Here is a 23,828-nt window from a genome sequence, read left to right on the forward strand (position 1 = left end):
AGACACCTGCTCAAGCAGAAAAACAAGATAGGACTTATTCTGGAAGGGACCATGGTTCATGTATGAGAGAACAAAAAGGCCAATGCACTACTTAAATTGCCCTGGAAAAGGAATTAAGTCAAAGATGGATAAGGCGGCATTGTTAAATACTAGAGAATCCAATTTCGTTCTTCTCTACATCACCAAGCACTGAAAAAAAGAAGAGGAACCGTACAATAAAATGCTTTCATACATTTTATGGAAGTATACTACAAAAACCAAACATTGTTTTGAGTGACATTTCCCAGGAAAACAAAAAACTAAAAGAGGTCCCGCAGTAAGCGACTAAGAGTTTCTTAAGGTGACACAGAAGATGACAGATACTCTACTCAGCTTTGTCATAAGCAAATATAACATAAGGGAATCCAGTTCCTCAGTGGAAATATCAAATCTCAGCCATTCCCACACTGCAGTCAAGGGCAAACAGAAGTAACAGAGCAGGCAGATAACACTTAAGTCAGGGGCCACACACACTTCTGAGGCGTCTCTGAACTGGTAGAACCTATCAGAAATTAATCCGCAATTATCAGCAGACACAAGAGCAGAAACCAGACAGAGAAAAGTTATGAAGGCTATAAAAGTGTTTCACTCTACAAAACAAAACCACTGCCCAATTCCTGCAACCTGCTTTGCCCACAGCTCATTATAATCGGTGTTTCCATTACCAGTTTCAGGATATAAACTAGCAAAGAAGTAGTACCAAGTAGGACTAGTACTTCTACTTCCTCTAAAGAGAATTTTCTCAATTCCAACTTGTAAATTTCCAAAGTCTACACAATTTTAACACAGCTCTTCTATAATTACATTGACTTCTCAGAGAGTCAATTACTGAGGTGACTGAAATAAAGTAAAACTGAAAAAAGAAGGGGGAAGCCTACACCCCACTTTGAGAAATGCAAAGGAAAAAACATTTTCACTTACTATTAAAACAGTGCATCCACATCTCACTATACAATTAAGATAAGCAGAAGATCCTGTTTATAGTATGTGAAAACCAAAAAGTTTTACTTTCACAAAACAAACTACACCCATGTGTCAAAGTCAGTAAAAAAAGATTCAGGAGAGGGAAAGAAAAAAGGTGTATAAGGCATGCAAGTAGGAAAAACATCATTACAGATATGGCAGCTTTCTTTTTAAAAAAGAAACATTTTTATCCTCTTAAATTGAGATTAGAAATGGAGTATTTCAATACACCATGCCAAAATTAACTACATCAACATTTGCAAGCCTCTTCTAATACAAAAACTGACCTCTTGAAAAGAAATATCTATTTAAATTAACAATAAATAAAAAAGAGAAACATACCAACTTTGGCCCAAAAATGATGCCACCTTATAAAAAAGTATTTTCCTAAAGAAATATGGACAATTTCAACTTTATAAATATTTTTGCTTTCAAGTTCTAAACTGCAAATAATTTACCATAAGAAGTAGAAGAATTCAAAAACATCTTGACAGGGAAGTGTCTCTATATATATATCTACATATACATATATATATATATGTGTGCTATATTATAAATTTGTGTGACATCCCCAAGAGCAGTTGTGCTTATGAATTAATGCTACACAGCTTGTACAGCTGTGGACAACATTTAAAGAACTAAAATGAACCAAATAAAACTATAAATAATACAATATTGGTTTTTAAATGTGAGATCACAGTCTTACACTGAGTAAGCAAAAGAAGTGGTTATTGCACACATATACTTCTGCTGCTATAAAAGATCTGGTGATGAAAGTATTTTTACCTTGCACTGAAATGCTCAATTGCATTGCTGCCAAAGTACATGTAATATAAATGCAAACAAATTTAGCTGTTTTAAACACAATACCCATGATGCTATGCACTGAGACAATAATCTGTAAATCAGTTTATTTCCCATGTAGTGGACAAATCCAGTCAGTGTAATGATTTTTCCACAATCAAACTCCTTATTCTCCCACTTATTCTCCCAAGTCACTGTGAGAATAAGGGTCTTGCTATACCCTTTAAAGCTTTCAATTTAAAAGTTAATTCTAGGAATTTGGAACTGTAACATCCGGGTCTTTTGTCATTAATAACAACGACACCACAACAAAGGGCTAAAGAGCAGTTATTTGTAGAACAGTTCAACAACTTAGTTAAGGAAAAGAGTTTTAGTGCACTTTGCTCATTTTAGCCAACATGCCATGTTACCCTTTTTGCGTACAAAGTGGACTCATTGATTTCCACTGTAAGAAAAAAATGACTTGGCAAGCAAAACACTGTGTCAAGCTGCCCTTTTTCTCCTTAGACATTTTAAGACAGAAGCTTTGCAAGACATTACACAATTCTTTGCTTTTATTATTAAGTGAGAAAGTCTGATTTGGAACATTGTCACATTGCTAGTCAGAAATGCTTCAGTGATGGAAGTCAACACGGGGTCAACACAAGGCCTCATTCTATAACATTCATTTACAGAGAACTTATAATGATTTTCAACACACCCAACAAAACATTCCTTGATTCCTTCAGAGGAAAGTCCCATTATTCTTCCTGTAGTGGGCATGTTACTACATAAATGACAATTTTTGTTTTTGAACAAAACATCCCCAAATCTTCACAAGAACAAATGGACTTCTACAGGTGTTACAGAAGTCTTCACACATCATCATCATCTGATGTATCACTGCTGCTTGTCTCAGAATCCTCATTCTCCAGAGCAGGTTTGAAAGTGCTATTTTTCCAGGGGCTAAATTGAAAATTACAGATGAGGCCATTTTTCAAAATGCCGTTTTTCCGAAGGCCATTTTTTTGTAACTGAAATGTGAAAACATGACATATTTAGAGAAAGAAAATGCCAAACACAACAATCTGTTGCAATTCAATACTCTTCACCTCTGGACTACGCTGGATCCACAGCTTTTCAAATGTACACAGAAAGGGTAACTCCCCTGCAAGCCTTCACCTCTGGCCAGCCACCTGTATCCCAGAGTCTCCAGTTGTGCTGAACTCCTGCAGTCAATGAGAGCTCACCCTGGTCTCACCCATTTCCCCACACATCTTGCCCCAGAGATCCTTTCTCCCAAATGGTCTCTCCCTGCAATCCAGTCCCCTTTCCCACAGTGCTGCAAACATCTGTGCTAAGAAGGGCAAGGGGCAATAGGGAAGGGGCCCAGAAGAGATGCTGCAGAGAGGAATGGGTATCTCAGCAACTGGAAAGTCAAAGACACTGAAGAAAGGAAACAGTTGATTCTGCAAAAAAGAAAGGAATTATTGCATTTTCAATATCATGCAGAATGAGTGCACTAACACAAGCACTTGAAAGTTTAATATTCCAATATTAAATTATTAGTATTTCCAATAATATTGGAATTACCAAATGTTCAGATTTAGTACCACACACTACTCTCGTTTCTGACTCTTTCTCACTGACCCCACCAGATATACTCAACACTCCTAATAAAAAAAAAAAATAAAATCTAGATTACCTTTTCATACTTTGTTACTAGTAAATTAAATGTCTCTCAATTCCCGAAAAAGAAAATGCAGTCTCAGAGTAGCATGGAAACTGCACAAAAACCTTGAAAGAAGACTGTCTTTCCTTAGGCTAGGCTAAGGAGCTTGAAAGCCTGGGCACTCCTACCACCAACAATACTTAAACTACCCAAAAGTATACCCCACCCTTCCCCTGATGCTTTGTGAATAGGTCTGACCTGCTGTCAGCATTGGTACTTGATTTTTTTGAAGCAACTATATTCCCAAAAGCACAGTACTGAAATGGTACTGCAACAGCAACATCCCTAATGATCAAAATTACTGCAGATCCTCCTCAAAGGAAGGCATCTAAGGAAACCAACTACAAGTTTATAATGGAAAATTAACTTAGTCTTACCTGTTCACTAATGACTTGAAACTCCCTCATCTCATCCTCAGTTAGCGGAGCACACGTTTCATCATTTTCACTGTCTTCCTGCCAGCCCATTTCCTTTAACAACCTTTAAATTAAGAAGGACAACATTAGGAATTTGCTACACACACTCAAACATTCCAAGCTCTGCCTACATACATGTCTGAAGACCTGTAACAAATGCATTGATTAATCAGCCACTATTATTTTTAAACAAACTCTTATGTAAGTGTGATTCAAAGTCTTGTAAAAGGTATGTAAAGCACAGAACCTGAGTTCTCAGGTCTCTTAAAGGTGACCCTATTCTACCACCATGTGTGGTAAAAACTATACCTTCATTCTAAGGCAAGAGATCTGTGTCAGAACAGTAAGAATGTGTTTTCTTAACTTAAAACTGTCAGTGAAGCAGCAATGTATTCACTCCCCTGAGAACAATATAAAGAGACAAAGACACACTGAAGGACTCTGCAGGTTTTCCTGAATAACAAAGCAGAGCAAAGCATAAGGAATACTGGTGGTGTTCCTCGATGGAAACCAGTTCAGGATGCAATGGCCTCATACGATTTCTTTTTTATACCACATGCTAATGTCAAGAGCTTTGTCAGGCTTCTTTACAATTGAGTCTTGGCCAAAAGCACATACTGGTTTTTCAGCTCAAACAGCTAGGAGTGGATTTTGGGATAAGGGGAAGAAAGAAGGAGAAAAGACTCCTCTCGTAACTAAGCCTGAGATATACAAAGAATGTGATAATCAGCATGTTTTGGCTAGTTCCTAAAGAAGGATGGCAGTATCTGAGCTGGAAGAAAGTAGTTTTTCATTTGGAGATGGTATGAAGATGGGTTATCTGAGGGTGACGATACCATGACACTTAACAATGAAGTTATTACGTTTGCTTGCTGCCAAATTTTTTTCCAAAAGGATTAGCACCTTCTTCAGGTAAATCAGGTATCTTTTGACCTTAAACATTAAAACAGACTAAAACTATTTCACAAAAAACAAAGAGGCTTCTAAAATGTATGCCAAAGCTGACACTTAAGAGCTAAAAAACAGTGAATATATTAAAATAATACGACAAACTCACAGGTGACACCATATACCAGGCGCTTCACTTAGGCAGGTATCAGCAAAAAAAGTCCAGCAACCCAATCCTCCCCACAAAGAACTCTATATCCCAACAGAGTGGATGTGCACTGGGCAAATTTGCAGGGAACCAAAGACACCAATGACCATTTTTAGAACTGTAACAAAAGCCTGGAATTGTAGAAGGAGAAAAGCACTACTCTGCTTCAAAAAAAGTCAGTAGGACAGTAACAGAAAATGAAATTGTATCCCCTGTTGCATTTGGACCAAATTGGAAAGCAAAAAAGGCAGGAAAATCAAATAATCAGGATGCAGTAAAAATACTCGCCAGTCATCCAAAACTCTAAGAGAACATTTTGTACAGAAAAACACAGTGCTAAATACAGCTATATGATAGTTAGTTGAGCTTAAGTTTTACTGCAAGCAAGCTCAGACATAAGCATTGCATTCAGTGAAGTCAGCAGTTACAGAGCTTCTGTTAATGTAAGTAAAATTTAGGGTAGTAGCTAACTAACTTCAAAGCAACATTCTGTAATGTTAGCAGCACCACTGTCCCTTTAAACTGACACCATTCTAGAATGGTTAGAAGTATGAACTACATAAAAAAATCACTTTGGATTAGCCAACTTGATACCAACAGGATTGCTGCATGTTGGAAACTTCCCCAGCAGAAAGGAAGCCCTTTTGTACCAAATGTGCCCATACTTTTACTAGGTATGCAAAAGTAAACTGAGAGCCAAGATGGTGACCCATAGTGTAATTTACCTCAGAAAGGTTAATCATAACATCTGTCCACATGTGTGCTGAGCTCAAAGCCAAAGCGCTGTGGCAGTATGGACACACAGCCTCTCTGGGATACCACAAGAGAAAGACTTTTGCCCAGAAATCCTAAAATCCTAACAAGGCTATTTAAAGTAATTTGAATTGAAAAACTAAGAGTTAGATTTGACTCCCATCTGCCAGTCAAAAAATCACGAGCCTCTAGTGGCCACAGATTCCACAGACTCCCAGAATATCCTGAATTGGAAGAGACCCACAAGGAACGTGGCATCCAGCTCCTGGTCCTGAACAGAACAACCCCAAGAATCATACCCTGTGACTGAGAATACTGCCCAAACACTTCTTGAACTCTGTCAGGCTTGGTGTTGTGATCACACTCCTAGTGATCCTGTTGAAGTGCCCAGCTATCCTCTGGATGAAGAACATTCTCTCTTTCTGAAAGTCACAGATTTTCTCCCTACAATGGCAAGCACCATTTTCCATTTTTGGTATTCCAAATTAATATCTGGCAAGTTGAAGTTCCCCATTAGGACAGCAGCAGTTCATTTAGAGGTGTTCCTTAGCTCCTTAAAGGACAGTCAGTGTCATCATCCTGTGTGAGCGGCCTACAGCAGACTCCAACAATGACATCTGCTTTTTTTGTTTGCTCCTTAATCCTTATCCAGAGGCCCTTAACCATGCCATCACTAGCCACAAGCTCCATATATTCCAGCACATCCATTAGATACAACACCACTCCCCCACCTCTCCTGCTGCCTGTGCCTCCTGAGGAGCCTGCCACCATCCACAACGCTCCGGTGACAGAACTCATCCCACCTGGTGTCACTTATGGCAATGATGTTGCCAATGGTGGGAAAAAAGGAACAGAGCAGAGTGCTTTGTACTGTTGTTACTTAGGAGGAGTAAGAGGAAATGAAAGTTTCTTCTACAGGCACTACAAAATGAAGAGTTGTCTAGTCCAATGTATAGATTCTATCACCAAAAAAAAAAAAAATCTGTCTAAACCATAAGAATCTGACAGAAGATTGGGTCATGATTATCCAGCAGCATCATTCTCATATGCTACTGCAGTTGGATTACTGGGAAAATTTAATTGTTTCAATCCTTCCAGTGGACTGTCTTGTGATATCACTAATATTGTCAACAGGACAGCTACAAAAATAATTAACTACTTTAATAATGATGAAAAGGTCACTGAAGTTTTATATAAAATGCAGCATTTAAAATATTTTTAATACAAACAGCAATTACATGTATTGTTTCTCCCAGACACCTAGACCAAAATTAGAGGGATGAAGTCATTATGTAGTTTGCTATATTCTTTATTAAGAAATAAACTTTATTTAAAAACTGGATGTAAATCAATACACAGGTCTAAGAAACAAAGTACATCTAATATTAAATTAGTACATGTCTAAAAGATAAATTTTACATTACTCAAGACATTTTACGTTTTCTTAGTTTTCAGATTCTGACTTCTGAACAAGTAAGAATTTATGAAAATGCTCAGTTACCATGAAGGAACACTCTTTATGTTTTATACAGTACATACCTATGCTCTGCCTCAAGTGAGCTTGAAAGAACATTTGCCTGAGGGAAAGCTGAAGACTGAATGATCTGCTGAGGTGTAATTGAAGCATTGCCATTCTCCTGCGGAATCTCATTTTCAAAGTTTCGGTTTATATCTCTCTCACGATGAGGACTGTTGCTGTTATGCAAGCTGAAGGACTCAGCATCCTAAATACAAAAATAATTTAACATTACAAAGTGTAAAAGAGAATTCCATCCACAAGTAAATATCCACAAGTACTGCAATTCAGTAGTTTGGTTTAGTTTAAATTAAGTTTAAATGGAGAGATTCTGTACTTCATGGGTAATTCTGTTCTGGTGTTTGCAATACCTGCATGGTACAGAATTCCTAAGATATGCTACTGATTAATGCAGAAAGCAACTCACACGCTTTGCCCCAGATTTTTTTTCTGCAAAGTTTCACACCTATCTTAAAATTCAAATGTACTTCAGCTGTTCTTCATACTTACAGAAATAACAGTCTCTTGAATTTTTACTGTTCCTAATTAAATATCAGAGCTGTATGGGCAGAAGAAGTCTGAAAGTATATGAGTTCTCCAGTTTACTTAGCTAAGGGACAGGTCACAACACCCATATCTCAAATAGCAAATTCTCTGCCACGAATTCAGAAAGACTGCATACTGCTCTTTAAATTCAGACAAGCTCACTTACATACATGCACTCAACCACAGCTTCTCAGGCTGCTGTGAACAGCAACTGTAAATTACTAGACATTAAATACAAATCAGGAAGAAAATTTATTCACAAAGCCGACTGTTCAGGTTCACTCAAAGATTAAAAGGTCTCTAGTCTATAAACATGAGGTATTTCTTTCTACTCTACTCATTCAGCAACCTGTAATTCATATTTATGAATGAGACAAATAGCCTCAGAAGTCTAAACTGTAAAAACAAAGAAGAGTACAATCATTAGATAGTTAACACCTTCTCAATAACAAAATCCCCAAACTGGGCATGTAACAGTGTTAGCCATAGCAGGAGGAAATAATGCACTTTTCTGCACCTGTAAGAAATCATCCTCCAGAGCACAGGATCAACACCACCATCACTTCCTTCCCACTCACATGTTGTCTGCTTTCAGAAATATTAGAACACTCAGCAAGATATTGTTAAGAACACATATCCCAGTAAACATACATTAAGCTGTTACAGTATATGCCTGAAGAAGATGTCATATAATACCAAGAAAAATTTATACATTTACTAAGTAGTTCTAATATATAGAGGGCAAAACAGCTTCTTACAAGTGTGATTCAGCTGCTGAGTACAATTTGCCTCATTATTTCATTAATCTGAATCTCTAGATGGTTCCTAAGATCTTTCTAATCTTAAATCAAAATTTTTGTATATTTCCTGAACACATGAACAAAGTTATCCCCAGTATCCATCTCAGAGCACTCAGTCACAGAATACCCAATGAAAAGATGTAGGCTTTTCTTAGTACACACTTACAGGTAAGTTACACAGTACCATTACAGCAAATTGCATTTTGCCTGAAATAGGATCAGGGTCAGTAAAGTCAGCCCCACTTTTATGAGCAATGTAAACTGGTACTGTTTCCTTTTTAGTACCTCAGAAGCCTTATATCGCTTCCTCAAAATAACTTGTTTATCTGGCTGATTTCTAATTTATGGGATTTTTTGTTTTAATAAGACATTTTAAACCACTCATTTACAGCAAACAGGATTGTAATCACCTCATTCTGAATAATAAAATACTTATCTTCACTTGGACTATGATAACTTCTATAACAACTTGGTGCCTGGTAGCATTTAACACAAATATTCTCTAGCATCAATCAAATACTGCATAAATCAATTAAGACTGAAAGAAACCTGACGCATTTTATACACAGCCATCATAGACCTTCAAGTTCTCAATTACTTAGAACCAGTGGTTTATGCATATATTGAGCTATTGCTCCTATGATTAGACCAAGAATAGAGAACTTCTGACTACCTAAACACTAATTAGAAAGGAAATGGTTTGAGAAGCAGAACAAACTTCTTTGTTTTGTAGGATAACTAGCAGCCAGGGTATGAAACACTGCCCTCCACAAGTCTGGTGGGACTAGGTGGGATTCACACAATAGTACAGAGGGAGGTGGCAGTTCACTGAGATACCTTCCATCATTTACCAGCAGCCCTGGATTATCAGGGAGGTCCCAGGCAAGTGGAGGTTGGAAAATGTGACACTCACTTGCAAAAAGTATTGGAAGGAGATTCCAGGGAACTACGGGCATGTCAGACTCGCCATGGTACCAAGAAAGGTCATGGGGCAGATCACTGTGAGTGCCATCACACAACACATGCAGGACAACCAGGGGATCAAGCCCAGCCAGCACAGGTTTGGGAAAGACAGGTCCTGCTTGGCCAACCTCATCTCCTTCTATGACCAGGCGACTGCTTAGTGGATGAAGAAAAGGTTGTGGATGTTTTCTGCTTGAACATCAATAGAGCCTTTCTTTGACACAGTATCCCAGAGAATTCTGCAGAAGCTGACAGCCCATGGCTTAGACAGGGACACTTTTCACTGGGTAAAAACTGCCTAGATGGCTGAGCCCAGAGAGTGGTGGTGAGTGGAGCTATTTTCAGCTGGTGGCCGGTCATGAGTGGGGCTCCCCAGGGCTCAGTACTGACCACTTTAACCATGATTTGACAAGTGCACCTCAGTCAGTTTATAGGTGACACCAAAGTCCCTGGGTGGGCATTCTGATCTGCTGGAGGACAGAAGGCTCTGCAGAGAGATCTGGACAGGCTGGATCAACAGTCCAAGGCAAATTGAGTGAGATTCAACAAGGCCCAGTGCCAGGTCCTGTCCTTGGGTCACAACAGCCCCAGGCAGTGCCACAGGCTGGGGCAGAATGGCTGGAAAGGAGCTGGGGGTGCTGGTGACAGCAGCTGAACATGAGCCAGGGTGTGCCCAGGTGGCCAAGAAGGCCAATGGCATCCTGGCCTGGAGTAGCCATGGTGTGGCCAGCAGGGCCAGGGCAGGGATTGTCCCCCTGTGCTGGGCACTGCTGAGGGCACATCTCGAGTGCTGTGTCCAGCTCTGGGCCCTCCCTGCAAGAAAGGCACTGAGGAACTGGAGAGAGTCCAGAGAAGGGCAATGGAGCTGGGGCAGGGTCTGGAGCACCAGTCCTGTGAGGAGCAGCTGAGGGAGCTGGGGGTGTTTGCCCTGGAGAAAAGGAGGCTCAGGGGTGACCCTATCACTCTCTACCACTGCCTGAAAGGAGGATGTGGCCAGGTGGGGATGGGCCAACACCATGACAGGACACAAGAAATGGCCTCAAGTTGTGTCAGGGGAGATTCAGGTTAGACACAGGAAGACTTTCTTCACAGGAAGACTCTCTACCACAGGAAGGGTAGTCAAGCACTAGAATGGGCTGTCCAGGGAAGTGGCTAAGTCACCATCTCTGGAGGTATTTAAAAGCCATTTAGATATGACACTTGAAGACACAGTTTACTTGCAGTCTTGACAGTACTGTTAATGGTTGGACTCGATCTCAAAAGTCTTTTCCAACATAAATTCATATATGATTAGGTTTGTTTACTAAGCCTAATTTATCCTTTTTATTGTTGCTAAAAAGACACAAGTACTTAAGTCATGAACATGCACTAACAGATACTGCAGAAAGACAAAAAGAAACTACAAAGCAGCACTGGAGGAAGAGTAGTACTTGGAACAATGTTTTTAAATTCATCGAAATTGAAGGAAATTCCTTTCCTTCATTTAGGGATCCAAGACCATTACTTAATAGCTATTTACAGCAAAATAAGTAGCATATAGTTTGTCTGTAATCTTCTGGATCTGCAGTAAATTTGAACAAACTTACCTTCTCTTGCCCATCATGATTCTCATTTTCATGTTCGTCTTTCACTCTATCTCTTTTCAATGCTTTCAAAAATTCACTCTTCTTATCAGTCCGCATTCTTGTCAATTTTGTTAAACGAAGCTGACCAGATTTGTCAACAGGAGATGAAGAATTTGACCGAATACACTAGTGAAGGAAGTCAGAAAAAGAAAGAATGTTAGAAGTGTGCTCATTTAGTACAGGACGGAACCTACAAAGGGAAACTGCAGTACTTTGAGGCCGATGATGTGCATTCCACCTTTCCCAAACATTAAGTTCCAAAAAAACATATTTCATACAATTCTGTATAAAATTTACTGCCCATCCTCACTTAGCAAACTAAATGTTTTAAAAATTTAACTACAACTACTACTTTACCTCTTTCACTGAATTTTGTGTTACAGCAAATGCCTTGACAGCTGATTTGAAAGGACTGAAACTGCCAACACCATATGCAGATTCATGAGGAAATGTATTCCCAAGTTTATTTTCTTTTGCTTGGCTTTTCCACTGTGTGGGCTAGACAGAAGAATAAACAGAGATATAAAGAGTCATTAACTACAAAAGGATTCTTTTCAAGAAGCTTCAGAAAAATGATTAAGCAAAAGGAAATCATAACTGCAACCTTAATGTAGTGCAAACATCTGTTTTCTTGTGGAAAAGAGCCTGTTTATGAGCAATTCATCTGCTCATAAATACTGTTCACGCTGTTTATATAAAAACTAAAATTTCAAAACAATTAAGATCCTCATATTTGTGGTATCAAAAATGAAATATGGGACTTCAACAGCTGAAAGTATTATTTTAGATTCAAAATGTTACAGAGTTAAGAACCAATCCATCATATGCTCTCAAGACCACAGAAAAATTCCTGAAACAAAAAAAAATAGAGATGAAGCCAGTGAGAATAGCTCAGTTGGTCAGAGCCTGGTGATAATAATGCCAGGGTCATGGGTTTGAAGTCCATATGGACCATTCACTTAAGAGCTGTGCTCGACGATTCTTGTGGGTCCCTTCCAGCTCAGAATATTCTGTGATTATGCAAATGGAAAGTTGCATTTGGAAAGAGACCAGAATGATACTACTAGGTTATAATGTTATCTCTGCCTATAAATGAGATAAATTCAGAAGATATTACTATGCTGACTATACCTTTCTACCACGTACCTAATTTTGTTCTGTTGAAATTATATATGCAAAATACTTGCTATTCTACAAGTTAAAAACACCATTTTTAATCTCACTTGTACTGCTGCACTTCTCAAAAGTAGTAGATGAGAAGCAAAGAGAAACTAAATTATACTTTAGAAAGAAATATTCAAAAAAGTTGTCTCTATTCATTTTTGGGTATGTTGCATTTTGCAAGTGTTGAATATATGATAATCTAGGAACAGTATTCTCAGGGATTAAATAAACACATTGAGAATTACAGCATGATTTTTCTAGGCATGTTTTTTATAATACTGGTATCCAATACTTACCTTTGCAGGTGGAGTGACAGGTTTGGGAACTAAGCCTTTATAAACACTTGTGCCAGTTCCATTCCTTACTGGCTGCGGGTGAAGACTTCCCACTACTGGGAATCCAGACATCCGCAGTTCTTTTGCACTGCCTTTTTTAATGACCAGCATTCTCTGAGATCTAGATTTAGGATTTAAAGGGTACTCTGGAAGAAAAAAAGAAGGGTATGTATACAGATATGTGTGTGTGTATGTGTGTGTGTGTGTGTGTGTGTGTGTGCCCGTGTACATAATCTCACTAGTTTTCAGTTCATAAGGTACTGGACAGCCATATGATCCAGAGCAAACAGGCATAAATCAGGAACTTAAATTAGTATTAGTTCCACAAATAACATACTGTGCAAACCTGGAAAAAACACAGGTTCTGTTCCATTTTCTACAGTCATAACTTTAAAAATATTTCACTTGGCTATGCAGGAATTGCACTTTTTGAAAGAAAATATATTCTTCAAAGAAACCTGCTACACACTTCAAGAGACTGCTGCATAGCAATTCTACAATCAAAACAGTGTTAGTTGTTGATAGTTACTCAAACTTCAAAGAGGCTTACGGCTTTCATATTCCCCTTAAGGTTTCCTAAAGAATAATTAGTTATATATTTAAAGAATAATTAGTTATATATTTATTAACAGGTTAGTTTAGAGCTCTGCAATGAGGTTCTATAAAATGAGACAAGATGTGCACTACACATTAGACCATGGCAATGACCAGTTTCTCCACCTCCATGCTTCAGATGGACATAACAGGACAAAATTTCCATGTTCACTGGAGAGCAAATTAGGAGACGTACAGTCAGCCATCAAACTAAATAAACTGCCACTTAGCAGTATTAAGGAATGTCCATTAAAAACAGTTCTAAAATTTCCAAAAAGTAAAAAAGTATATTTTTTGTACATGCATTCCAACATTAAGAGCCTTTTCAAGGACTATCTCCTCTCCCTGCAAGCAATTCTACTTCACACAGTCTGTTAAAAGAGCCTCTGTTTAAAAAAAAAAAAAAAAAAAAAAAAAAAAAAAAAAAAAAAAAAAAAAAACACACTATCTTAAAAGAATACATAACTTTTGCTTTGTTTAGCAGGTAGGTGCTATAAAATAGTTACCATAACTGTAAGCTTCATTCTCATTAAACCTCCTGACAAGATTTTTCATAATATTTACAGGCTCCCATCACATATGCACAAAGTAAAATGGAATCTAAGAGAAGCCTACATTTTTAACAGATATTAGAAGGGATTGTAATACTCCTCTATTCTGAATATCTTTTCCTTCTAAAGGGAATAATAACAGCCTAAATTTTAGTTTTTTAATTACAAAACAAGACTCTTTTGTTGAAAAATATATTATCACATGAAAGCTGCTAGCAACAAAAAAACCAGAAAGCTGTCCAATTATTTATGATGCTGCAAAGGTTTACAGCAATTAGATATTTCTATTGAGGGGTTGGCCTATATCTATTATTACTTTAGAATGCAAAAAATACTTGTTAAGTATGAGAAAAAGAAACAGCAAATTTAAATACCTTTAAAATCTCAATATTAGCAGTAGTTTAAGTAGACAAGTAGAAGTTTTTATGTTTAATTAATTCTTTTTAAATAAAGAGAAATATTCTTATTTTGAGAGTATTTGCTTTAAAACCCCTGCCATCTAAAGCTACCACCTTCTCAGGGGTAAACAATTGATTACATAAAGCCCATTAGAATTGTAAAGTGTTAGCCAAACATAATCAGGTGAGGATGAGAAAACAATCATGCCTGCAGGTCTGTTCAATGCTCATGCTCAGAATTGTATTTGTCATACAAATAATACACAAACACAACCAATAGTATAAGACATTTGCTTCCAGAAAGAGACCTTAAATCTCTGCAAGCTAACCTACTCTTCCAGCTCTCCCAGGTTTCTCTCTAAATTCTTCCAACACATTTTACAAAGTCTTCAGCTAGCAATCAATACCACTAATTTAGGTGACCAACCTTCATTGCACTTCCTCTTGAAAATAAAGATGAAAGATTTCTTGACATCTTTACAAAAAAAGATGTGAAGATGTCATACCTGTTCTGGGAAACAGTATTAGCTGTTGCAGCAGACTAGCTGACTGATAAACATATGGAAGTGTTATCCTTTAACAAAAAGATACCAACACTGTAATAATATTGAAGTCTTCCTAATCTATACCTTTATAATTCTAGTGTTAATTTGTAACACTAGAGGCTAGTGTTTCAAATAAAACAACTTCAGATCTCTGCTACGTTTTTGCATGTAAAATCATCAAAAATACTCACCCCACACACCTGCAGCTAGAGACTTATTCTGGTTTGGTTCCCTCTCATATTCAGGGTTTAAAGATGGCTGAAAGAAAGTTTTGTCATTATTAAAAAAGTAACCCTTGAACTGTGGGATGAATGAACTAAAGAATCACAACAACACCGGCCACATGACCTCTGCTGACAGACTAAACACCTCCCCCACAAACCAAACAAGACAATGCTCACTTGTTTCTCTTCTCCAATAAAATATCTCAGCCAGTAGCCAATGCCATTACATGACAGCAGCAGAGAAAAAAAAAAACAGCAATGTATGTTTCTTCAAAGAGTAAGATCACCCTTCCCCTTACATTGTAACTGTAGGTTAAAGGACAAGAGCTCAGAAGGCCACAGGCATGAAAATTACTTTACTATTTCAGATTCCAATAAGGTAACTGGGTAGAATTTAATACATACACATACCACAGCAGATGGGAATCCAACTGTAGTTTCACTTAAATACACAAGTAACAATAATAAGCGTATAGTGAAAAATCTGGATATAAAATGAGAAACAAGCTATTTGACAAACTACTAACACTCCCTTACCTACAGAAAATCCCTTACATGATGATCTGAAATAGGTGAAATCTCATGAAGCGACTTGTAATGGACAAAATGGTACTTGCAGATAAAATGAAACCTTTTTAATTGTAATTACAATTTACTTACAAAATCCTCAGCTTCAAACTGGTTGGGTACTTCTTTGTCTTCCTTTTTGCGGGTTTCATTATCAAGTACACTGTTTTCATGCAGTCCCTGGCCTTTTCCACAACGGAAAGTGCTGCTACGAGTACGGAAACCTCCACCATGGTACCCTCCACGTTGGTTTATATTTTCTGGACCATTTTTGCCTTGTGAACGCCAACCATTCCTCTCTTTTCGGCCATAATGCCCTTGGATTTTTAAATTTAAAAAAAACTTAATTACAAACCATTTAAAAATAATATTTTACTCTGCAGAATTGTTAAAAAAGTTAAATCACAAGCCCTATACACTGGGATACAGTAGCACAGGAAACAAGTTTTCATTCACATAAGCAGCAGAGAAGGATCTCACAAAACAGTGCCAAAGAGAAAATAGCCAGCCAATGCTACAACAAGTCAACCTCGTTTTCAGGCTACTCATTTCAATGTTGTTGGCTAGAGTATTAACACCCTTATTCTACTGAAGAGAGAAATACACCTGGAATCTCATTACTTTAACCAATCCTTGGTTCTCACATCCTCTCCCAGATGTGTCTTTCCATTACCACTCTTTCACCGCGGAAACAGAATTTAGCACACGTGAGCTGTCATCATCAGACTTCCTTTCTAGCTAGTGCTACAAAAGAAATGACACAAACATATTCACAATGTTCCATAATTTATACCTCCATCTGGCCTTCCAGTGTTAGGATCAAACCCTTCCGAAGAATTGTGTCTTCTGCGATTTGCTTCATAACGATCCTCTGTCCATGAAAAATTTTCAGAATGTTTCTCAAAATTCAGTGATGACTGCAAAGGAGCATAAGTGGTAGACCTGAGATCTGATTACTAACAATTTAATCATCAGAACTGTAACATGCACATTGTTGATGGTATATATAATTCATTATTACAAGAACTTTAAATGACAGACAATGCAGCAGTCCTCACATGCAGAGCTGTGTCACCATCTCTCAGGCTAACAAAGTGGAAGCTGCATCTTCTGCTCCAGGACATTGAAACAGTCCTGGACACTGAAACATGCCTGTGACACAAGGTAGGAAGTGTCTACTTTGTTTTGGCAGCAAAACAGAGCACAAGTGGCACGTGTTGCAGCAGAAGAAAAAAAATTTTAAAAGATAAGAAAGGACAGAATATCACAATTTGGAAGGCCAAGAAGTCTGGGATCTTAATGTGGATTTTCAGAGACGACATACAGGCATTCCATAGAAAGCAAAGAAACCCTTCCACCCCAGGCAGCTATACCCAAACAAAGCCTAATTCATTAATCCTGTCATTACAACTTAAAAAGGCAAATACAAGTGGTTATGAAATACTAGTAAAATCTAGAATCAGAAGCATCCAAATTCACAAAGATACTTCAAATTTTCAGCTTATAAGCACACATTAGAGAAATTTTAAGGAAATAAATCTTTAATACATCAGTAGGAAGTAGTTAACTAAAATCTTATCTTGAGAATAGCACCAAGAAATCAAACCACATCCTGTCTAGAATTCATACCTAAACAGATTAAACCAAAAAACGCCTTTCCTTACACAACCCAAGTCTTCCTTATAAGTTCTCTCTGGGTGTACCTATAAAAACACTTCCTTCTTCCCACCTAACCCACAGAGGAAATCACACACACAAAAAAAGATACCCAAAGCTCTATGGAAAATGCCCTTGTGAAGCTCAAGGTACTGTTCAATATTCACTGTTTAAAATTCAAACTCAAATAAGTGTATATTTAAAAATCAAAGCAGGTATTTTTAGATTGTCAGTTTTTAGAAGTCAAATGTACAGAGACTATCCTCTCACTCTGAGACCAGGAACATGAATTACTTGACAAACTCTCCTTGGAGAGAGCAAAACCAGAAGACTACAAAAAATTGTTACAATAAAAGTACTTCTAGAATTACCAAATTAATATAAATATTTAAGTGAAAGAAAATCCTTAAACAGGTTTTGACTGAGCTGCCAAAAATTTCAGAAAGCACTAGATCTGCCAATCTTAGGTAAAATTTTAGAAGATACTTCATGTGTTCATTTACGTACAACAACCTCTTAATATTGCTTTTGGAATTTAAGTTTCTTTTTTTGTATTAACTTCAAAACAATCAACATTTTTACAAAGTATACCTGACAGCATTTTATATATTCTGTTTGAGTTGTACATGCTATAAAGAAATCTGATGCTTCTAAACAGTGTGCAAAGATCATGCAGTTTGCATTTTCCCCACACGATGGAGATACCTGCCTATGAAGCCTCTCAAGGCAGAGATGACAGTAAGCTTTGTAATCAAAAGGAAATTTACTGGCAACTTCTGTAAAGAAAAATTATCTGACACAGTTCAGCCAATCAAGAAAAAGGAATAGAAATGGCATAGATTTTAAGAAATACAGGAAGTTTAACTGCTTAACAAGAAGCAAAAGAGAACTTGTAAAATTTACTTTATCCATCTGCAACATTCCCATACCCTTTTCACAGCAATACTTTCTTCAAAGTTCTGTCCATGTCCCAAAATGGTTTCACTATTCACAACACCTTCCCATTCCACCTGCCCATCTGTAATACTGCACTGACACAAACACATTAGCTCCAGACCTGAACAAAACCCACTGAGTGACAGATACACACCTATTTAGGTGGATTTTGCTGGGTAGTTGACAGAGAGATGAGAAAAGCTTGCGGTTAAATGGAAATCTGCAGCAATAGATGAGATGGCTTTCAATCTAGCTACAATCTGTATGTCACATTAAAAAGCTCATTCACAATCACAGTTTCCTTGTAGCAGGTTTCTATAATGCCAGCCTTGAGCTATGTAAGGAAAAACATCTCAGCTACCAAGGGCTCAAGGGGAAAACCAGAGTCCTATAGGTGCAATCCTTGAAAGTGATTACACTTCAGGAATATAAAAATTGACTAAGCAGAGCTCTGTTTCTACTTCTCAAATGTTTAAAATGTCTAAATGGTGTTGATACCAAAGCCTCACCCCAGCTTCATTCTGCACAAAACATGAGACACCTTTTCCTTCCTCACCCCTTCCTCTTCATCTCCACCCCTCTTACCTGCTTTACTCTTCTGCTTTTTTTGATACACAGCAGAAAATAAGTCTATTTTAGGAAGTAGAGGGGACAAGGAGCCACAACACTTGTCACCTGCCTTGTGGAGGAATCACAAGTCTTATTCTGTAAACTAAGAACTACAAACATTGACTTTTCAAGCGCTTAAAATCCAAATGGGCTGTCTATCGCAGAACGCTTGTCATTGAGGGGGCAGGTAATACAGGGAAATAAGGTGCATTCCAACAAGGACACGCAAATGTTACAACAGAGTAATACATACAACATGGAGTTTTGGAAAGAGAAGGAAATCTAACTAAACTCCATGAGGCTTATAATCACGGAAGAGAACAGGAAAAATACACTTGTAACAAAATTTCACACAATTCAGAAATAAGTAGACAAATACAACCCATATCTCATATATATATTCTAGTGGTGCTAGAACACTTCTGGAACTTTGTTTTATTCTGCTACATTGCCACATAAAGCATGCAGCTAAAGCTCTTGCAGCAGACTTTCTAAATACGTAGTGAAGATTATTTGCAATTGTGACACCATATCAATTAAGCTCATAATACTCTTCCAATTTAAAACATATTACTTTGAAAAAATCAGATCAAAAGATTTGAATGGTTGAAAAAATCATAGAGAATGAAAACAAAGAGACTGGTTCTTAATTTGGATTTTCAGACACTTTATATCTTGGAACAGATAGGATTTAGGTTCCCAGAAACAGACTATACTAAACAAAGAATCTAGCTAGGTCAGGGTAGAGGAGACATAAACAGAGTGATTTAAATAAGGACATTCAATGACCTGACTAAAAAAATGTGTTTATGTAGACACACAGAATCAAAGCATTAGGAACACAATGAACACTGCCATCTATCTGTGCATTTAACAATACCACAAGCCTATTGCCATAAGTTTCTCAAGGCTAAGCATTGTCCATGGAGATGAAAGACTGCACAAAGTTTATACATTAAAAAAAAGCAAATGGTGGCAGATATAAATATTGAATTCAAACTATTAAAATGAAGATAAGTCTACAAATAGGGGAGCAGGTAACAGGAGTTTTAATATACACTGCTGACTCTGCTTCTGCATTTCACAAATCGAGGAAGAGTAGAAAAAACATTTCTGAAATAGATATACTCAAGGCTTCCAGGAATATTTACTAATTCTAACAATTAAAAGAGATCACTGTTTCCCATATCCAAGCTGTCCCATTACATAAAGCAACAGTAGTTTAAAAGAAACAACCAGAGTGAAGATGTCTAACAGTATGAAAGTACCACATTCCTTTCAGAATGGCTTCTGAAATGCAGAGCCATTTCAGAAAGTCTAAAAAAAGCACAGTTTTAATCACTTGGATGACAGAATAACTGTGTCCTTTAAAATTTACAGGACACAATTAAAAATCAGAAGCAAGAACATCAAGTACATGCTCTGTCTTGGTACTTCTAGCATGGAACACAGTAACTCATTTTAAACACCTGAAGAAGGCAATCTTAAACCAACCACAGCCAAGGCCAGATATGTGGTTCTCTTCATGAACTAAGCTGTTCAAACAAAAAAATCTACTGGAGTCATCTGTCATCGCAGTATTCATGAAGAGATTGGCATTTTTACTGTGATTGAGATAATGACATTTAGATTTCCCTAATAATGAGAGTGCCTTTTCAAAACAACAATACAAAACATACCTTTGTTGATGATGGTGGAGTAGGAAAATTAAGCCAGGCTGGAGCAAAGTCATGCTGCGCCATTTAGGTCCAGTCTCTCCAAATCAATGAAAACAGGCTTAGCACCTCATGGCAAGTCCCTGTAATCAGAAGAAAAGAAATTAGTCCTTTCAGATGCTTATGTTACAAGGGAATTACACTTCTTGTCTTTTGTTCAGTATTTCCCTTCTGTTTTCCTGTATTATTTTCCTCACAGATCTGATTTAGAATCGATTATCATCATATCATTTACAGCATCAAATCTGTGTTTTTATTACTAAAGTGTCACATAAATCAAATATATCACAGGAATTATGAAAATGTAGTTGTAACATTTCTTTATTTCCTCCTATAAATGGGATGAAGCATCTTGTGTAAGGTCTGATCGAGAACTCTATGGCAAAACCAGATTGCTGAAATACATTCTAGTACTATCTAGAAGGGACTTGGCAAGCTATTTTATTAGCTTCCTAGAAGCTGATTTTTTAAAAATTAATCCCTAACAGTTAGGCTCAGCAGCCATAGTAAAGTTCTTCATGAAAAACCTACATACTTGGGCTCATCACAAACCTCACAATGTCTCTAGCTTCAATGGAAACAGAGTCTACATGTCGAGAGTGTCAAAATCCAGTAAAATTCTCTAGTTTGAAAATGGGCCAAAGAATGTAATTGTTTACGATTAAAACCCACAAATACTCTTTCAACCCTATACTCCTCCCACAGGTAAGAAAATATCTCTCAATAGGCAAGAGAACGCAAGGTAATGTGAACTATATTTATTACCTGAAGCCGAACTGTAGCAGAGACAGGGAAGAAATGAATTAAACACTTCCTGAATTATCCTAGGGCAACCAAATCATGCTCTGCAGCTAGTCATGGCAAAATGGTCAATGACTCAAAAAATTTTAAGTACGATATACAAGCTATTATAAATCCAGCTAGCAAAAACATAAAAAACACCCACACACGTTCTATAGGGAGGCCCAAATAAATGTGAATTCCACATCTCTGCACAGCAGAGTGCAAATCTGTTATTGAGCACAGATATAATTCACTTTAATCTATGGCTGCTGTAATGCATTAGTAAGAGATGTGGAATCTGAAGCTGGTAACTCATAATTATGGTTGTTCTCTGGCCTGAATCAGAATATTGCAGGCTACTGCAGATTTCCATCGACAGACAAGACTGCTCCAGTTTCTAAAGGAAGTCTAATAGATCTGTTAGATTTAACTTAGTGTAAAACTGAACTTAGTTGAGCTGCTGTTTGTTTTTAATGACATGAGCTCATATCTAAGTTTTTGGGTACATCCAATACCATAGTTAAACTGTAAGGTAGGACATGCAATTACTACAGTTAAATAGAGACAAGGTTAAAAGTATGTATCACCAAAATAACTAACTTTAAATTACTCTGCTGAAGTCATTCAACTCACTCCTACAGCAACTTCAACAAAAAAATAAAGAGAAATTTTCTAAGTATTTCCAGTTACATCAAACTAGTAAAATATAAATGAACAAAATTCTGGAGTCAATGAACCATCACAGAAATGGCTTCTCTTTCTAAAAGGAACCATGTTCATATTTACTGATATTTCCCATTCAGCACTAGTATACAAAAGGGCATATGTTTACAAATGAACCAAGAGATGTTAAATGAAGAAACAACAAATCTGAGCAGATTCCAGCAAGAAAAAAGTTTATTCCCCTTCACTTGGACACAATTCTCATCTTCAAGCAAAATAATCGTATCTTCAGAAATTACCAGGACATATTTCCAGTACTGAAAGACTGACGCAACAACAAAGTCTTCAGACTGAGGCACTTACAGTCTGAAAAAACAATAAGTAAGATTAGGTTTATCCTAAGTAAGAACATAAATATTCCACAAAGTATCACCAAGTCATTGGTGCATCAGCTATTAATTACAGGACAGAAAATCCACTAACAATGTGACTTAATAGATTTATATTACTGTTTTTAGAAAACTAGTCAAACTTCCTAACATTATTTATGCAACTGCCACAAGAAGAGCTCGTCATTAACTCACTAACATACTTACCTTTTATCCTTTGCACAAAACACTGGGTGATCACCAAGTATCCAAGGACTGGAAAAGGTATTTTGCAAAAAGACCTTTTCACACAGCTCACTGACACTGGCTGCCTATTTCTTCATGCAAAAATTTTTCTAGAAGCAGATTCAAGTCTTCCTCATGTCCTCAGCTAAAAAAGCTCAGAAAAATTTTTGATACTGCTACTCTGTCAGATGAGTCAGTCCTTTTTGTAGAAAGAAATAAACTTAAATACTAAAGATAGAGACCTAGGCCAAAACTAGACAATACTCAGAGCCAAGTCAACAACAGAATATATATGTAAGTTTCAATAAACCCATAAAAGACAAACTTTGAGGGCTAATTCTTCCAAATAGTTTTAACAAAAAACCAGCAAGAAAAAAAGCACAGACGTATTTCTAGAATACTACCTGACCAAACTCAGAGGTTTGCAGTTAAGCATTAACATGAAAAACAACTCCTGTGGATACTCCACACAAAAGTCAAGAAAACATTTTCTTTCACCTAATTTCACATATCCCTGGTCTAGCAATTAGACATGGGAACAGAAAGTTCTTTCATTATTAAACCTTTCTAATTTTGAATAGGCACAAACATCCCAGCCATAATTAAACTGAGAAACAAAGGGCAGATCAGGAAAAGATATTTTAAAACCGTATTAGAGGACATAGAGGACAGCTTAAAGTTACTGGTTCCATATTTTACCAGGTAACATAACATTCTTAGACATTCTTATAGCTGCTAGCTTTCTAATGTTGCCAATAAGTTTGCCCTATATATAAAAAAAAAAAAAATATTATAAGCATCATCTCTGTTCAAATGATCTGACACATATTTGATAGCTCTAGAATACTCTTCATTCTCAGGAAGGTATTTTTGATAAACTGAAAACAGATCACAAAACATAAGAATGGGAAGTCAGCAAGACACCTCTACTAGCACAGGCAGGATTTACTAAGCTTAAACCCTTTGTGAGCAGCTTGGCTGCCAACACTAGTGTGTTTCTTGCTTGTTTTCCAACTTAAGCTGGACCAACAACTAGCAAATTATACTGCAACACATTCTAACACTAAAAAGGTTCTTTCTACCTTCTTTCCTAACTATTCAGGTTCCGTACCTAAGCTATCCCAAAGAGTCAGAGACGCATCTGCATTCTGCGTCCACGAAAGCATTTGCAATCTTTATTCAGGTTGCATACATACTATCTACTACTTTTAAATTAAACAAAACCAACATTTAAAGTATTTG

At 37.1% G+C, this 23,828-nt stretch overlaps 1 protein-coding gene across 6 annotated transcripts in view; it reads right to left on the minus strand.

Annotated features, from left to right (window-relative positions):
• Positions 1 to 2,342: 2,342 nt before the first annotated feature.
• The window catches only part of GPBP1 (GC-rich promoter binding protein 1), a 35,090-nt gene continuing 13,604 nt past the window's right edge, over positions 2,343 to 23,828 (minus strand). For 3 of the 6 annotated variants that reach the window (XM_059873738.1, XM_059873737.1, XM_059873739.1), the window contains exons 4-13: positions 20,491 to 20,609; positions 16,404 to 16,527; positions 15,704 to 15,927; positions 15,011 to 15,077; positions 12,693 to 12,877; positions 11,590 to 11,730; positions 11,194 to 11,358; positions 7,322 to 7,506; positions 3,895 to 3,997; positions 2,844 to 3,254 (exon numbers count right to left, since the gene is read on the minus strand). In XM_059873738.1, coding sequence (XP_059729721.1) covers positions 3,021 to 3,254; positions 3,895 to 3,997; positions 7,322 to 7,506; positions 11,194 to 11,358; positions 11,590 to 11,730; positions 12,693 to 12,877; positions 15,011 to 15,077; positions 15,704 to 15,927; positions 16,404 to 16,527; positions 20,491 to 20,553 — 1,491 coding nt within the window. In that variant the 5' untranslated portion in view covers positions 20,554 to 20,609 and the 3' untranslated portion in view covers positions 2,844 to 3,020. Of the gene's footprint in view, positions 2,820 to 2,842; positions 3,255 to 3,894; positions 3,998 to 7,321; positions 7,507 to 11,193; positions 11,359 to 11,589; positions 11,731 to 12,692; positions 12,878 to 15,010; positions 15,078 to 15,703; positions 15,928 to 16,403; positions 16,528 to 20,490; positions 20,610 to 22,271; positions 22,339 to 23,828 lie in introns of those variants that run through there. The other 3 variants (XM_059873740.1, XM_059873743.1, XM_059873742.1) reach the window with 3 other exon arrangements.

The sequence above is a fragment of the Haemorhous mexicanus genome, chromosome Z, assembly GCF_027477595.1.
Source record: "Haemorhous mexicanus isolate bHaeMex1 chromosome Z, bHaeMex1.pri, whole genome shotgun sequence".
NCBI lineage: Eukaryota > Metazoa > Chordata > Aves > Passeriformes > Fringillidae > Haemorhous > Haemorhous mexicanus.